The following is an 18256-nucleotide window of genomic DNA, read 5'->3' on the forward strand; positions in this document are numbered from 1 at the left end:
TAGCGGGCAGAGAAGCGGTCCAGGCAGCACGTCGGCTGGCGGAAGCAAGGAAGGCTTCCTGTAGGAGGCAGGCTCCACTGTCTGCGTGATGGAAGGCACAGGCATTCCTGGCAGAGCCTGACCCTGCAGCTTTTGTGTTTCCAGATAACACAGCCAACATCACGGTCAAGTACGGGCAGTTTGATCGGGAGCGAGCCAAGGTCCACTTCCTGCCGGTGGTCATCTCGGACAACGGGAGGCCGAGCCTCACGGGCACCAGCACTCTGGCCGTGGTTGTGTGCAAGTGCAGCGAGCACGGCGAGTTCACGTTCTGCGAGGAGGCGGCTGCGCACGCAGGCGTCAGCATCCAGGCACTCGTGGCCATCTTCCTCTGCATCCTCACCATCACAGGTCAGCGCCGGGGCGGGGCGGGGACACGGGGAGGGCCTCACAGGCCCAACCCTGCCGCCAGCCCGGGCCTCAAAGGGTCGGAGTCAGAGATGGGAGCTTGGGCAACCCGTGTGCCCCGGGGCTGGCAAGGGCAAGGTGGGGAGGAGGGGTGACTGGCCCCCTGCAGGCCACCAGCACTTGACCTTCACTCTCGCCGCGTCCCTTGTGAGCTCTGACTGTCCGCCATGCCCTGCTTCCAGCACGTGTCTCCATCAAACCCACTTTCGAAACTACGTACAAGGACCCAGTTTTAAAACTTCTCACTTAGGCAGCCTCCAGGGATTTTTTTTTTATTTTTATTACTTTTTAAATAATTTCCTTTGATGGGGCCAGCACTGTGGCATAGCAGGTAAAGCTGCCGCCTGCAGTGCTGGCATCCCATATGGGCACTGGTTCGAATCCCGGGTGCTCCGCTTCTGACCCAGCTCCCTGCTATGGCCTGGGAAAGCAGTAGAAGATGGCCCAAGTCCTTGGGCCCCTGCACCCACGTGGGAGACCTGGAGGAGGCTTCTGGCTCCTGGCTTCAGATCGGTGCAGCTCCAGCGGTTGCGGCCATCTGGGCAGTGAGCCAGCAAATGGAAGACCTCTCTCTCTCTCTCTCTCTCTCTCTGCCTCTGCCTCTCTATAACTCTGCCTTTCAAATCTTTTTTTTTTTTTTTTGACAGGCAGAGTGGACAGTGAGAGAGAGAGACAGAGAGAAAGGTCTTCCTTTACCGTTGGTTCACCCTCCAATGGCCGCTGCGGCTGGCGCACTGCGGCCGGCGTACCACGCTGATCCAATGGCAGGAGCCAAGTGCTTCTCCTGGTCTCCCATGGGGTGCAGGGCCCAAGCACTTGGGCCATCCTCCACTGCACTTCCCGGCCACAGCAGAGAGCTGGCCTGGAAGAGGGGCAACCGGGACAGAATCCAGTGTGCCAGCGCCACAAGGCAGAGGATTAGCCTAGTGAGCCGCGACACTGGCGCAAATCTTTTTTTTTTTTTTTTTAAAGATTTATTTATTTATTTGAAAGGCAGAGTTTCAAATCTTTTTTTTTAAGGTTTATTTATTTATTTATTTATTTGAAAGGCAGAGTTACAGAGAGGCAGAGGCAGAGAGAGAGAGAAAGAGGGCTTCTATCTGCTGGTTCACTCTCCAGATGGCTGTGTCTGGGGCAGGCCAAAGCCAGGAGCCAGGAGTTGCTTCTGGGTCTCCCATATAGGTGACAGGGGCCCAAGCACTTGGGCACCTTCTGCTGCCTTCCCAGGCACATTAGCAGGGAGCTGGATTGGAAGTGGTGCAGCTGGGACTCATATTGGATGTCAGCATTGCAGGACATAATTTATCCACTATGCCACAGCACCGGCCCCAGGCTTCCACTCTTATAACCTAATCAATCAAACCGCTTCTCAAAGGCCACAGACTCTAAACTCCATAACTGCATTAAATTTCCACCCTCAAGTGGGTGTTTAGCCAAGTGGTTTAGCCTAGTGCCACATGGGAGTACTTGGGTTCAATACCTGGCTCCGGCTCCGGCTCCGGCTCCGGCTCCAGCTCGGGATTCCAGCTCCTGCTAATGCAGCCCCTGGCAGGTGGCGGGGAATGCATAACTAATCCACGGGGAAGGCTTGGGTGGAGCTCCCAGTTCCAGGTTCAGCACGGTCGGCCCCAGCCACTGCATGCATTTAAAGGGTTAGCCAAAGCAAAGGAGTTTTCTTACCCCGCCGCCTCACTAACACTTTTTTTAGAATTTTTTTAAAGTTTTCCCCCTCCTAGTACCACTAGCTAGGACTTTGGGGTCTGCCCCTCTGCGCGAGTTCAGGAGCCAGATACTCCAGCCAGAGCCTCCCTCTCTGGGGCAAACCAGAGCCTCCCTCTCTGGGGCAAACGCGCCACTAACCACAAGGGCAGCAGTGGTCCCGGCCGCACAGAGCCGCGTGGCAGCAGTGGCCCTTCTCACCCCACAGGCCGGGAGAGTGAGCCTGAGACCAGGGTCTCCCTGGGCATGCCAGCTTTACTTCCCCTGACTGAGGGCTGGAGGGACAGAGCAGGGGGTGTGGTTCTGAGCCTCATTTTAGAAGCTGTCCACACTACAGGTCCATGTCTACACCACGGCCAGACCGTGGGACTCCCGGTCTCTATGAGCTAAACTGGAGCTGAACTCCATAGAAGGATCATAACCTCTCCTTGAGCGAGATGATGTGAGAATGAGCCCAAAAGAGTGCCAAGTGTGTATACAGCTGGTGCTTAAGAGAATGGCTGCTACTGCAGCAAGGGACTCCATGGCTACCAACACCACCGTTTTCCGTTATCACCATCCTAGTTCTCAACAAAGTGAGGGCTCCCCAAGTTCCTAGTCCATCCCTCTCCCCATTTCTGCCCCAACCTCTTGCCTCCTGGTCACTGGGACACGGCCTGGGAGGATCCGCCTCAGTGGTCAGAGCAGGGAGGGAAAGGGCGCAGCGCAGGTAAGTGGGGCTGAGACGGAGGAGATGAACTTGATGAAGGCTCCCCACCCCCGCCAGCGAGGACGACAGCCAGCCAGGACCACAGGTGTCCCTCGGCAGAGGGCTCCACGTCACGGGGGAGGGCGCGGGCGTGGGCGCGAGCCCCGGCTGACTCTGCCTGTCACCTCCACTGGCTGCCCGCAGTGATCACCCTGCTCATCTTCCTGCGGAGGCGGCTGCGCAACCAGGCGCGCGCCCATGGCAAGAGCGTGCCCGAGATCCACGAGCAGCTGGTCACCTACGACGAGGAGGGCGGCGGCGAGATGGACACCACCAGCTACGACGTGTCGGTGCTCAACTCTGTGCGGCGCGGCGAGGCCAAGCCCCCGCGGTCGGCGCTGGACGCGCGGCCCTCCGTGTACGCGCAGGTGCAGAAGCCGCCGCGGCACCTGCCCGGGGCGCAAAGCCCGCCCGGGGAGATGGCGGCCATGATCGAGGTGAAGAAGGACGAGGCGGACCAGGACGGCGGCGGGCCCCCGTACGACACGTTGCACATCTACGGCTACGAGGGCTCCGAGTCCATCGCCGAGTCCCTCAGCTCCCTGGGCACCCACTCGTCGGACTCCGACGTCGACTACGATTTCCTCAATGACTGGGGGCCCAGGTTCAAGATGCTGGCCGAGCTGTACTCAGACCCTCGGGAGGAGCTGTTGTATTAGGGGGCCCCAAACCCGCTACAGCCCGGGCGCGGTGGACACCAGGCTCGGAGCCCAACGAGGCAGGGGGGGCCTCACTCTCCAACCTGGCACCCCCTTCTCCGTGGGCGTCAGAAACCTGACCACCTTCCTAAATGCTGGGAAATCCATTCTTCTGTCCTGTCGGGGCTGGGACAGCCACATGCCCCTGGCACCCCCACAACATAGAGGCAAACATATGCCCTAGCTCTTCGAAGAGCAAAGCAACCTGTATTCAACTGGGGGTGGGGGGAGGGGAACTTCCTGTCGGGGCCCTGAACGCTTCTGAGGTCCTGGCCCCTGTCTGCCTGGAGGCAGGGGGCTGGACAGCATGACCCTGGGGGTGAGACACTGCAGTCATCCTTCATGCTAACCCCCAGCTCTCCCAACTCCCTCCTACCCCCTTTGCTAAGCCTCGCCCCAGGCCTGTCAAGGGGCCCCTGGCAGCTTGTGACCCTGGGTCCCAATACGACCTCAGTGACCAGCCGCTCCAGAACTGTTGTACTGAGTGTTGACCTATTCAGCCAAATTCAGGAAAAACCACTGGTTGAACTTGAAGCAACTGTGAATTCATCCTGGAGGGACGAGGAGACCACATGTGACAGAGCACAGCACGAGGACCACCTCCGCACCCACCCTGTCGGAGAGGGCCTGGAGAAGCTGAGACCCCGACTGCTCGCTCATCTACCCCCCTCCAGCTCTGCCCCGGGGCGCGGCTGTGTTTGGAGCAGAGGCCTCTCCCCATCTCTGCCGCTGGCCATGTATTGCACTCTGCATCGCTTCTGCCCCCTCTTCGCCTTCTCTCCGCACTTACAGGCGCTCACCACTAGCCCTGAGCACAGCTGGCCAAAGCCCACCCCTAAATGTGACTGCGTGACAGAGCCGCGCCATTTGCCTTTGCGTCTCGTGGTCGCCACATCTCAGGGAACCGACCCGCAGGCACTCCCTTGCAGGAGGCAAGGCCCTGCCCTAGCTCTGTGGCACCTGGGTGTCCCCGGTGTGCACGCAGGTAGGGGACATCCCCCCCGCAAAGCTGCCTTGGAGAAGCGACAGAAAGCGCCAGAGAGGGGCAGGAATGGCGGCTACTCCTGCTCAGCCCGCTTCACGGACTGGGGTCCCATCCTGTCCCAGGGCATTGTAGATAACACTGACTTGTTTGTAACCAATAACGTCTTTATCATTTTTTTTTACTAATAATACTTACAAATTTCTAGCTCTCACAAACCTATAGAGTTTTTGCATCACAAGGTTGTTATTTAGGTTAGCAATTCAGGTGTTGTTTTAGTTGGATAAAGGTTTAGTTCCTATAACCTGTTACTTCCTAACATAGAGGTTGCCCTATAGGATATTGACTCTATATATTGGCCACACCGGTGCATGAGATGTACTGTATTTTTTATACCTAAATAAATAAAAATCTCGGGATTCTGCCGGTTCCAGAGCTGAAGGAGCTCGTATGAAACACACACGTGTGTGCGCACACACACGCACACGTGCGTGCACATGAACCTACGCGTGCATATGAACACACACCGCCGCAGCCACATCATCACAGGGACCCAGAGGGCAGGGGGTTTGCAGTCACCACAGAAAGGAGGGTTGGAGCAGAGAAAAACTGGGGCCTCTGGCCTGCTCCCCACTGGAGCCTTCACCCAGCCCCTGTGCGCCCCAGCACTCCAGGCTATGCAGAGACAGGACTGCTGGGACCCGAGGCTGCAATCCATTCGCCTTGGCCACAGAGAACCAAGGTTTTCCCTGAACACACGCACAGCCCAACACACATGAGGGGGCTTCACGCAGCGCGTGGGAAAATGGAATTCAAAGACAACGCAAAATCTCCATGGATGTTTGGAAGCCCCCGGGTATGCACTGACATCTAGATTCCCAGGGCCAAAGCTCTCGGTGGCCGGCTCATTCTCCAACTCTCCCTGTTCATGGTTTGGGCCAGCTTCTTGTGTGCCCCAGGTGTTCTCGCTGGCCCACTGCCATGTTAAACAATGGCCACTGATTGTTCGCAACAGATGTCCCCAGGGAAAAGGCTGTTTGCAGCCAGAGAGCTCCAAACAGCCTTGCAAGTGGGGTCTACCCGGGAACCATCGGACAGGTCACATGATGACGGCCAGCTGGGGACCTGGCTTTGGAGAAGCTCGGACCCTGCCCGCTCCCTCCCAGTGGCTGCCACACTGCTGCTTTCCACCGTGGTTGTGGCGCTGCTGGGCTGCAAGGCTACCACAGGGCTGTGGAGGGAGGACTGGACCAGGACAAGTCAAAGTGTCACCAAGTTCACTGTTGTTACCAAAACTCAGTTATGTTCGTTGACCAGATGGCTGCACGGTTTTGGCTAATTTCAAAACCCCAAAAGGGAAAAGCTGGCTTTTGACCATTTTTGCGGTACCCTCGTTGTGTCCGTGCGGGATGAGTTCCCGAGGCTCCGCCGTCCCTGCTGTCACCTCCTCAGGCTGGTGACTGAGCTCAGCTGCCCACCTGTCCGAAGTTCCCGTTCCCCAGTTGCCCAATGCCCAGAGCCCACGAGATCTGTCCACTGTGTACCTCTCCAAGAAGCTCTGTGGGGCCCAAGCCACCTCCAGATGAGACAGTCCCTGTCCCTCCAACCCTCCAGGGGGGCCTGGCTCCGAGCTCCGAGCTCCACCTGGCCTCTCTGGCTCCTGTGCATCCCAAGATGGAGGAGTGATGGCGTGGTCCTCACCAGAGCCAAGGGCCTGCCTCTAGTCTGGGAGCTCCAGCGGACACCAGGGTGGGACACGAACCCAGTGGTCCCTGGAATCTGACTACGCTCTACATGCCTGCTCCCGCCACGTGGGCAACAGAGAGGCTGGGAGCTCTTCCCCTCCCCCAGCCCAAACCCTGCAGGCCAGCACGATCTCCCTCATTTCACAGACGCCCGAGGTGGGGCAACGCGAGCTGCAGTGGCTGGCGGGTGGCGAGAGGCTGCGCGTGGAAGCGCCGCTGGCTCCCGCTGCGCTGCTGGGACAGAACCGAGCACCAGGGGGCGCGCGGTGTCAACAAATGCCCGGTCGGGGCCGTGGGGCCGGGCCAGGGACGCGCGCCACCTCATCCTCGTGCCCTGGGGGTCCTGCACCTTGACACAGCACCTGGATCACAACCCGCCCGGGTTCCCGCTCCGCTCCCCTTTCGCACCAGGTTCTGATGCGAGGGGGAGGACCAGAACCCGGATCCCGCCCTCCGAGAGACATGGCTCCAGTGGCCCCCTGCAGGCCGGGGACTCCCTGGTGCGGTGCGGTAGGGATGGCTTATGAGGGCCATGGTGCATCCCACCGCCCCTCCCTGCGCCAGAGGACCGGGCCCCAGGGTCCACCTCCCACCCTGCCCCTGCTCCCACCATGCCAGCTCTGGAGGCCCCTGGGCAGACACAGATCTGCCTGTCTCGTGCCCTGTGCCAGGTGCCGCCCACATCCAGAATCCTTGAAGGTAAGGTTTGCGTCTCCAGGTGGCGAGCTGCGTCTCTGATCCCCACAACCGGGACCCCCGCTGACCGGCCAGCCCCTTAGAAGGATCAACACGGGTGTATCTGTCCACCAGGCCACAGATGGGAAACCGCAGAAAGGTCCAGCCGTACGTAAGAGAGCGGTGTGGTCGTGGCAGGCAGCCGTGGAAGTCACGTGTGACGGGTGGTCTTGAGTTGAATTCAAGGCTGAGCAAAAAGGAGACCCCAATCTGTTGTTTACCATCAGATACCAATTTTTTCCTAGATCGCCGTCTCCAGGTTATGGGCTTACAATTTTTCTATATTCTGTGTTTTCCATGTTTTCTATAATCAGAAAGCATCATTTTTACAGTAAGAAATGTTACTTTAATGTTGAGAACACTTTTTTTTTTCACTTTCTTGTAACTGAATAACAGTGATTTTCTAGACAAAATCCATCCCCAAATATTACTGAATATTGAAAGCTTTCATTGAAAAAAAAAAAAAGTCTGGAGTTTCCTATTAAGGAAACAAACTTTTTTAAACTGGCTAAATCACTTTTGAAGTCATTGCTCTTGAACCCAGCAGAACTGATGTGGGAGGGTCCATTGGCTTCTCCTAAAGCATTTCTTTGAACACGGTCTGTGGGGTTCTTTGTGGTTCTTTCTCGATGAGAACAACCGCCATCCATGGGGAGAGAGGGACGCACAGCAGCAACCCATCTCTGCTACTGGGCAGGGCTCCACGGGTGACAAACAGCCTGGTTTGCACCGGGCTTTCCTGGTTTTAGCTTCAAAATCCTGTGTCTCGGAAAGCCCCTGTGGCCCGGCTAGTCGGCAATCGTGGGTGTGACTCAGCAATCGTGGGTGTGACTCGGCACTTTGCATCTGCAGGCAGAGGCAGGTCTGTTGGCCTGTGTGGGCACCGGTGCTTCATCTGTATCTAAAATAGGGTGATGTTATAAAGCCTGCTCCCAGAGAGTGTGTGAAATTTAAAGGCAAGATATCTTGAAAAGAACAGAACTGAATCTGGTACGTAGTAATGGCCAGTATTTACAGGACGGAAGGAGGGCGAGGCCACAGTTGTGGCACAGCGGCTGAGCCACCGCCTGAGAGGCAGGCACCCCACGTGGGAGCCCTGGTTAGAGACCCAGCTACTCCACTTCCTTTGCAGCCTCCTGCTAAGGAGCCTGGGAAGGCAGTGAATGAAGAAGGCCCCAGGGCTTGGGCCCCTGCCACCCACGTGAGAGACCTGGATGAAGCTCCTGCCTCCTGGCTTCGGCTGGCCCAGACCCAGCTGTTGCAGCCATCTGGGGAGAGAACCAGAGGGTGGAAGACCTCTGCCTCTCCCTCTGACTCTCTGCCTTTCAAACAAATATTTTTAAAAACCGAAGAAGGGAGACAGGCGAGGAAAAAGGATACAAATCTTTCTATGTTTTCTTTAAGGAAGTTTAGACTTTGACTACGCTCACGTTCTACGTCACGAGGGATGAGTCAAGTGCTGAGATGGTCCCAGCACAAGTACCCCAGAGCGCACTACAGCCTCCTTGCACTTTGGCTTTAATGTACACTGAGAGAAATGTCGTAAGCGATTTGTGGAAGTGACCGCTCCTGCTGCTTCTCCTCCAGTCAACCCCACGTCATCACTACCCGTCAGTCTCAGTGCCTGGGCACGCCGAGGACAGAAGCACACACCCAGACAACAGGATTTTATTTCTTGCAGTTCTGGAGGCTGGGACATCTGAAATCAAGGCACTGGCGTCCAGAGAGGAACTTTTTGCCCGTGGCAGAAGGTGGGAACAAAAAAGGGGGCCTAGACTGGTGTCCCCCAAGCCCTTTTACAAGGACTTAGTCACCACCCAAAGGGCCCTGCCTTAGGGTCACCATGCTGGAGATCACGTTTCTAGCATTCAGGCTAGAGCGCCATCCCTCCCCGTCTCCCCGAGGCTTGTGTCTGTACTACACTCTCAGAGTGATTTGCATCTCCCTGTCCTAACTTTGAGAGCCCTAGGCAGGCCCTAAGCCGGCTCACCTCGGTGACCCTGTGCCCAGCCCACTGCAAATGGATGATGAACAAATGAAGGCGTGAGAGCGTGGGGGAGTTTTCCAAGTTGCCGCAGGTTCTCTCCACATCAGACCTCTGCACCTGCTGTTCCTCCTACCTGGAACATCAGTCCCCTCCGTGTTTGCCTAATTCTTCCGAACCCTTTAGCATCACATGTCCTGTCCACTACAGACCCTGCCACAAGGAAGTCACTCCCCCTCCCTGGTTCCCACAAATGCAACGCCTCCTCCCAGCTGGGTCCTTGTCCCATGGCACTGAGACCCTCTCCAGACTGTCCCCTCTGCGGGTGCCCTGGGGCCAGGGCTGCATCTGCCTCATCTGTGTCCCCACACCTAACAACAACAAAAGCCACCCAGGGCTCTCTCTGATGCAATACGAGAATATTCGAGGGGGTGAACTAAGTAATGGTAATGGGGCCTAGCATGGTGCGTCCTTCCAGCAGCCCTCAGAAAAGCCCAGGTGCCCTCATTGGAGGACGGCTTTCTTAAAGCAAAGGGCCGCCCATGATGGACCCTTTGTTACCACAGCTGACTCCTATCCCCCGCCTTACGGGTCACAGGACCACCTCAGCAAGTGCATCAAGCAGGGCCCTGCCTCCCTAACCCACCAATCACTTCCCCCAGTGGCATCTCAGAGTACACAGCTTGTGCATCAAGCCAACCAGGAGGAGACAGGGTCAAGGAAACACATGTGGAAGGAGTCCGCCTCCACCCGAGGTGAACACGCATGGCTAATCACAAAATCAGCTGCAGATGTGACCTGGGACTCTGCTACAGTGAGACAGACACCCAAGGTCAGGAACCATTCATGACCTCCTCATGATGCGCTCCTCTCTAACTGACCCTTGCTCCGGAAGACTCCAAGGGAAGCAGGGAGAATGGGAGCAGGAAAGAAAAAAGCGGCCGTGATCCTGAACTTGACCTGAAGGCAGACCTCTGAGAACCTCCATCATCTGGAAAACCAACCAGGAACCAGACATAGATCAAAAGCTTCTATGCACAGGGTCAGTACTCACCAGAGGAGTCAAGGTCACGAGAGCAAGGGAAGAAAGAGGAGACAAACAGCCACAGGGAGGTGGGGCTGTGAATTACATCCTGAAACAAAAGAACATTCAAGGGGAACCGGTGAAATGCACATGATCCAATGGTAACATGGCACCAGCCTTAATTTCCTCATTTTCCAACTGTAGCATTGTACCAATGTTAATTTCCTGAGTTTTCCAAGCCTAACCTTATTACAGTGTTAATGTCCTGGTTTTCCAACTGTAACATTGTACCAGTGTTAATTTCCTGATTTTTTTTTCCAACTGTAACATTGTATCGGTGTTAATTCCTGGTTTTCCAACTGTAACATTGCTCCAGTGTTAACTTCCTTTTTTTGACCAATGTACTGTGGTTACATAAGTTGCTAGTACCAGGGGATGATGGGTACACATGAACTCTCTACTATTTTTGTAATTTTCTCTAAGTCTAAAATGATCTTAAAATAAAAAATGTTTTGTTTTGACTTTTAAAGGACTTCTATGCAGCCAGCGACATCCTGGTATGAATGAAGTCATTCCCATGAAACCTGGTGTGGCTGAATGGGCCATGAATGTAGCTTCTTTATTTAGCAATCATGGATATTGTTCTCTCAAGAAACATACAGTCCTTCCACAAAGCTGAGAAGGCTCAAACGGAAGGAGGAGGAAAGCTAGGAATGACAGATTGGGAAGTGGCAGGGAGAAAGAACAAGCACCAGGCAGTTTGAAGCCACTTTGTGCAAGGGCGGAGGGGCCGCCAGACCTGAACAAGTCCACGTGTGCAGCAAAATCCTGTGCCAGACCCCAAGCTGAGGCCAGAGCATCAGGTCCTCTCCAGCAAAGGCTCACCAATGGAGAGGCAAGGACACAAAACACACACAGATAAAAACGATACATGGTTTCTAGCAGTTTGAACTGTGAAATGTATTACAGGGTCCCGGATGAAAGAGCTATTCGGCTGGGGGGAAACAAGGTTAAGGAAGCCACCAAAGAAAGGCATATTTGGAGGTTGGAGGTGGCTAGAGTCCAGCAGGTAAGGGAGAGAGGAGTCAGAATAGAATCTAGAGGTGAGCAGGGACCAGATCAGGCCCCTTGAGGGGCCGGCATCCTAGCACAGCAGGAGAAGCTGGGACACCCACACCCCGTATGAGCGCCAGTTCGAGTTCTGGCTGCTCCACTTCCCTGCTACTGTACCTGGAAAGGCAGCAGATGGTGGCCCAAGTGCTTGGGCCCCTGTCACCCACATGAGAGACCCAGATGGAGTTCTCAGCTCCTGGCTTCAGCCTGGTCCAGCCACGGCCAATGTGGCCAGTTAGGGAGTGAACCAGATGGACGATGTCTCTCCTCTTCCTCCCCTTTCTGTAACTCTGCCTTCCAAATAAAATAAACAAATCAAGAGAGACGAGGTGGGGGGTGGGGACTTTGATGTGGGTCTTGACGCTGAGCCCTCCAGTGGAGGCACAGGCTGAAGATGCCTGGCAGTGCCCCAGAGATGCTTCCTGTGGGACTGGAGTTCTGAAAAGCCAAGATTTGTCCTGCGACACACAGCATGAACGTGGCAGCTCTGATCCATAGTCTTCTGGCTCCAGACCCAGGTCTCCCGAGCCTGTCCAGACTTAGCATCCTGCGCTTTCTGGAGCTTAGAGAAAGCAGACCTACCTCATGGGGTCCCCATGGCTGCCAGCCAGCCCTGACCCTTCAGAACAAGAGTGTTCTCCTCTGTCCTCTGAAATGAACTGTGGAAACGCCACACACACACACACACACACACACACACAACGCATATGCACACCACACACATTTTCTGTGCCATTTTGTTTATTCATGCACCATCTTCTATGAAGAATCAAAGCCACTCGAAAACACATACACTGCACAATGTTTTCTCTAACAAGAGAGGAAACAGGCACATCTCAACTTTAAAGATCCAGGGAGCACATGAGGACAAGGGAAGCACCTGGCTTATAATTTTTTTAAATCAAGGAGAGAATTGGGACAAAGGAAAATAAGGATAGGAAATAGAAGAGAAAGCCCAGGATGACTCCAAAAGACACAACTCCTGCACTTGGCCACGGGCTGACCCCTCCCCACAACCGACCTCACGTGGAAGTCACTGCAGAGGGAAGCATTCCCTGATGCAAGACACAATATTCAAAAAATAATATAAAATGTTTGTCATTAAGAAGAAATAAAGCTGGAAAGAAACTCTCTCATGGACTGTATAAACATCCATCTCCTCTCCTTTTCCCCTTCTGCTTAGAACCCCAAATTCCTCTTCCATCTTCCAGTTGGGAACCTGTCTTGTCTCAGCTGGATAATACATAAAAATTGGGACATCCTTTAAAAAACTAAACTATGCATACATGCAATAAAGTGCATGTAAGTGTCCTGTCCAGTGAATTAGCACAAAGAACATGCACCTGTGTCCCCAGCACCCAGTGCAAGAATAAGCCTCGCCAGCCCCCACCGGGTCACCACGTCAGCCCAGGGGTCACCATGGCCCAGACTTCCAGCCCCTATATGTGTTTTTCCTGCTTCTGAAATGCATACACATGGAATCAAACAGCCTCTGGTTTCTCTTGCGGCACCTGTGTTTGTGAGTCATGTGCCTCATTACCTAGAGTTGTAAAAAGTCTGTTATCGCTCGGGATGGCTCCGTCACGTGGCCCCACCACAATTCACTCTCCTGCAATGAGTGGATTCATTCATCCTTGAACAGGAAAGTATAAAAGCAATCGCAGGTTGCACATGGGCATTTTTATGTGTGTTAACTCTGTGAGGCATCGCGGAACTGCTTGCATTTGGGAGATGCCAACGTGATGTCTCTAAACTTTTTCGTGAGGCTCCAATGCAGCATCTGAAACTGTCAGTGTGGCAGCTGACAATATTTTGAACACTGAAATCTATTTTTGTAACCAAAGATGTCTCAGGCCTGTGGCTAGGGGAGCAAAAAACAAATAGAAAAGCTGTAAGACTTTTTTTTTCTTTGCTCTTTTAACAAGTAGATGTTCAACATTTGGAGGCGACATTTATGGAGAACTTACTGTGTGCCAGCAACTGTGCACTCTGCCTGTACTGTTTCATTTAATCCCAAGAACAACCCTGTGAGGCTGTTTGACTTTTATTATTCTCATTTTTCAAGTCTTTCATCCTTGGTATTTAGTGTAGCAGCCAGTACCAACCAGGCACTCAGTAAGTGCTCATTAAATATGACAATGAGTGAGTAACAACAGCTACCATTGAAGAGTACTGGGCTCTCAGAATGTTCCAGGCACTGTACCAATGCCTACATTCAGTAGACCATTTAATCTTCCCAACAAACCTGGAAGGTAGCAGAGGAGACACCAGCTCATGAGCCCCACTGTCTCTAAGAGCTCCCCTCTGCTCATACAAGTGTCTATCAGCTGCCACCTTTGGGCCATGTGACCCCACCCCTTTGTTCACAGTTGATTGGGGCAGGGGTGGACGTCCAGTGCAGCTCAGCCAATCACATTCTGTCTTGGGAATTGGGATTTGTGGCTAAAGATGGCCAGCTAGTTCTGCTTGGGGCTAGAATTGAGATGCCATAAACTGACTTCCCAGTGTGGCCTTTTTTTATGGAATAAACAAAGAAAGAGGGTCTTCAGGGAGAGGAAAATTAAGTGATGGAGCAGAGAGGTGCAGAGACAAGAGTTTGGCCTGGGTTTCTGTATGTTTCTCTGTTTCTCACCTTAAGGCCTCAAAAAGCCCAGACTTGGGTTCTAGCAAATCCTCTTTTGTTGTTTAAAATGGGTTTGACTGAGTTCCCATTAGCTGCTACCAAAAATAATTAACCTAAGACAGGCAGATATAATTTTGCCATCCCACAGATGAGGTAACTAAGGCTCATGAGAAATAATATTTGCCCATGGTCACACATCCAGTGAGTGGCAAAGACTGGAACCCAAGTCCATCTAACTCTGCCACCTGAGCTGTTTCCCCTTTCACACACTGATGCTCCTTGGACCAGTTCAACGGGACATCTGTCTTTCAGCCCTGCCACAAACTGTTGAGAGCTGGGGTCATGTCTGACCCACTGTAGCAGCTCCACCTGGACTGAACACTGTCAGATATCATTTGAAAGGCACCAGATGGAGATTTCATGGAGCCAGAGAAACATCATAGCGTGACCAAAGGAAATAAACATGTTTTATGGATACAAACCACAGAGGCAGAAAGTGGGGCACGGAGCTACTGAGAGACTGCCTGGTGACCTTGACAGACAGGCCAGGACCCAGGGATGAGAGTCTCTGGGGGGCCCTAAAGCTGGAGACAGGCCTCCACGAGGCTAACCACCGTGCTGTGTGCCAGATCGTCTAGATCTTCAGCCACGACCTTCAGTCTGGTCGTGCTGACCTCAGCCTTGGCAGGGTAAGTGGGGCTGGGAACTGAGTTTGGGCCCAAGTCAAACATGGGCATGTAGGCTGACCCTTGGGGCTGGGCCCAGACAGCACCACGGGCCTAAGTTCTCATTCTACAGAAGTTAGGCCATCGGCTTCCTTCTGTACACACAGATCCCATCCTGCCATCCACACACAGCCACAGGGGAGTTTCTACAACACAAAGCTGACCAGGCCACCCCTCCTAGAGCCCTTACATGGCTGCCAAGGCTTTCAACCTAGCATTCAAGGCCTTCGTGACCTGGATTTCCAGGCCACCCATTCACACTCAGCTCGGCTCCAATATTCCCAGCTACCTACATCCCTGGAATCACCTCGGCCTCTCCACACCTGCACCACCATCGCACACATGGGCTATTCCCTCTTCCACAGCATCGCCCCTTATCCCATCATCCACCTGCTGAAATCTTCCCAAAACTTCAAGTTCAACTCAAGAAGCACACCCTTAAGCCTTTTCTGACCCCTGCAGAGTCTGGCATGGAAAGTGGACTGCTCTGTGACCGCCAGCTTATGAGATCTAACTTTCTCACAGGTTGTCAGTCCCTGGAGGACAGGGACCTGGTGTTCGACATCGTTTTTTGCACCAGTTCACAGCAGAGGGCTTGGTCTGTGCTAGGCAACAGTAAGTGCACACGGGATGCATGGGGGAAGGGATGCTGATGGGATGAGTGAGTGGGTGGATGGGTGAATTAGTGGGAGTTTGTTCAGATAGATGAGTGGGAGACAGAATGCACGGACTTGTGGGAGGTTAGGGAGATGGATGGATGAGAGGAAGGTTAGCTGGGTTAGATGATGGAAGAGAGGTGGGTGGTGACATGGTTTGGGTAACAGTTTGGGTGTTTGGGTAACAGTTTGGCCCAAATGTTGGGGGCTTCGGCAACTGCTTACTAGATCAAGCTTGGAGCCCAGTGCCAGGGCTCCAGGTCAGTGAGGGCTACCCTCAGAAGGTAGTTCTTGTATGAGAGTTGGTTATACCAGAATCTACAAAGATATCAAGAAACTCCACAACAACAAAACAAACAACCCACTTAAGAGATGGGCCAAGGGCCTCAATAGACATTTTTCAAAAGAGGAAATCCAAATGGCCAACAGACACATGAAAAAATGTTCAGGATCACTAGCCATCAGGGAAATGCAAATCAAAACCACAATGAGGTTTCACCTCACCCCGATTAGAATGGCTTACATACAGAAATCAACTAACAACAGATGCTGGTGAGGATTTAGGGGAAAAGGCACACTAATCCATTGTTGGTGGGAATGCAAACTGGTAAAGCCACTATGGAAGACAGTTTGGAGATACCTCAGAAATCTGAATATAGCCCTACCACACAACCCAGCAATCCCACTCCTCAGAATTTATGCATGGGAAATTAAATTGGCAAATAAAAGAGCTATCTGCACCTCAATGTTTATTGCAACTCAATTACAATAGCTAAGACATGGAATCAACCTAAATGCCCATCAACAAAAGACTGGATAAAGAAATTATGGGATATGTACTCTATAGAATACTATACAGCAGTCAAAAAATAAAATTTGGTCATTTGCAACAAAATGGAGGAATCTGGAAAACATCATGCTGAGTGAAATAAGCCAGTCCCAAAGGGACAAATATCATATGTTCTCCCTGCTCGGTGACAACTAACTAAGCACCTAAAAGGAAACCTGTAAAAGTGAAACTGACACTATGAGAAGCAATGACTTGATCAGCCCTTGTCCTGACTGTTGAGGAATAGTTTACTATTTTATTCTTTTTAGTATTTTCTTTTTCTACTTAACACCATTGGTTGAACTCTTTAATTAACACAGAATTATTCTTAGGTGTTTAAATCCAACTGAAAATTGATCCCTATTAAAAATAAGAGTGGGAATAAGAGAGGGAGGAAATATACAATTCGGCACATGCTCACTTGGACTTATCCCTAAGGGTAAAGCTAAAAACTCACCATGTGAATCCAAACCCCATTAAGTTGGCAGGTACCAATGCCGTCTCACTAGTTAAAGTGATCAGTTTAACTTCCTAACTGATCATAAGTATAGGATTAAGTGTCAAAGGGATGACATAAATAAGACAAGTGTCTGATAATAATAATTGATAGAATTAAAAAGGAGAGAATGGTCCAACATGGGAAGCAGGATACACAGTAGACTCATAGAATGGCAAATGCCCTAAATAGCACTCTGGCCTCAGAATCAGCCTTTAAGGCATTCGGCTCTGGCGACAAAGCCCATGAAAGCATTTCAGGCATGGAAAGCCAAGACACTGTGGCAAAAAATGACCTAAATGAAAGATCTCTGTGAGTGAGATCCCAGTGGAAAGAATATGCCATCAAAGAAGAAGGTACCTTTCTCTGAAGGGAGGAGAGAACTTCCACTTTGATTATGGCCTTGTCTAAATAAGGTTAGAGTTTGTGAACTCAAGAGGCTTCCATAGCCTTGGCAGCTCATGACAAGAGCCTTGGGTGATTACTGACACCATAAATAAGAGTGTCAATTGTTAAATCAACAGGAGTCACTGTGCACTTGCTCCTCATGTAGAACCTCTGTCCTTAATGTGTTGTACTATGCAAATTAACAGTAAAACTAATCTTCAAACAGCACTTTATACTTTGTGTGTCTGTGTGGGTGCAAACTGTTGAAATCTTTACTTAGTATAGAGTTGATCTTCTGTATATAAAGATAATTAAAAATAAATCTTAATGAAGAATGGGATGAGAGAGGGAGTAAGAGGAGGGATGGTTTGGGGGTGCGAGGGTGGGTATGGGGGAAAGAACCACTATAATCCCAAAGTTGTACTTTCTAAATTTATATTTATTAAATAAAAGTGTTCTATAAAAAATAAATTTGTCCAAAAAAAGAGTTGGTTATATAAGAACAGTCTCTCTCTCTCTCTCTCTCTCTCTCTCCCCCTCCCTCCCTCCCTCCCTCCCTCCCTTCTTCCTGGCGGGCCACATGATCTTCATCACACACCAAACTAAAGGGGCCACCCGATCTAGAAGGACATGCCCCCAAACCACAAGCTGCAATGAACCCCTCTTCCTTCCCAAGGGGCCCTCCTGGGGATCCCAGTTCAAGCAATGCACAGCGAACTGCCACAGCTAGGTGGGAGCTGTCCCGGTCCACTTTCTGCTGCTGTAACAAAGGGCCTGGGACCAAGTGATTTATAGAGTGCCAGTGGCTGCAAGCTCTCAGCTGGAGAAGTGCTGGGAGATACCCCAGGTATTCCAGATACGGCCCCACACCCTGGGCTGCCTCCCCCTGCCCCAGCTGCCCCCTCTGCTCCCTGACCTCCCCCCAAGCATGAACCAAGATCTCTCCTGCATCTTCCCTCAGCACCCCCAAGACATGTGCAAGGAGACCTGCAGGAAAAAGCAGAGAGAAAGAAGAAAAGTCCTCCACAAGCTGCCGGGACAGATTCTCCTGCCTCCCTTTCTAGGATGTGGGATGCTCTCTACCTCCTAAGCAGCAACATGGAATACCAGGTCCTTTGTGATGGAATGCATGGCTGGGAAGAAAGGTTTGCCATATTTCTGTGGAAGGGATATTCCAGCAACAGGTGACCTTCCAGAAAGGTAAAATAGGCAGCATCCCATCCAGGAGGTCAGATTCCCCCACACACACACAATAAAATGGATAAATTAACCACCATGTTAGGGAGGTGTGAGGTAGCGTGGCAAAGATACTTAAAGGAAGAAGGGATTAAAGGAGAACAGACCA

General features: G+C 52.3%; 2 protein-coding genes across 3 annotated transcripts in view; both read left to right on the top strand.

The window, feature by feature from the left end:
* CDH5 (cadherin 5) overlaps positions 1-5029 on the top strand; it is a 33636-nt gene extending 28607 nt beyond the window's left edge. For both annotated transcript variants that reach the window (XM_062177276.1, XM_062177277.1), the window contains exons 11-12: positions 145-390; positions 3059-5029. In XM_062177276.1, coding sequence (XP_062033260.1) covers positions 145-390; positions 3059-3573 — 761 coding nt within the window. In that variant the 3' untranslated portion in view covers positions 3574-5029. The remainder of the gene's footprint in view (positions 1-144; positions 391-3058) is intronic.
* The window catches only part of BEAN1 (brain expressed associated with NEDD4 1), a 56356-nt gene continuing 42019 nt past the window's right edge, over positions 3920-18256 (top strand). The window contains exons 1-5 of the mRNA XM_062176022.1: positions 3920-3931; positions 4405-4597; positions 6751-6849; positions 6958-7038; positions 15069-15158. Of these exons, the coding sequence (XP_062032006.1) occupies positions 3920-3931; positions 4405-4597; positions 6751-6849; positions 6958-7038; positions 15069-15158 (475 nt within the window). The remainder of the gene's footprint in view (positions 3932-4404; positions 4598-6750; positions 6850-6957; positions 7039-15068; positions 15159-18256) is intronic.

Source organism: Lepus europaeus, chromosome 19 (genome assembly GCF_033115175.1).
Source record: "Lepus europaeus isolate LE1 chromosome 19, mLepTim1.pri, whole genome shotgun sequence".
In the NCBI taxonomy this organism is placed as follows: Eukaryota; Metazoa; Chordata; class Mammalia; order Lagomorpha; family Leporidae; genus Lepus; species Lepus europaeus.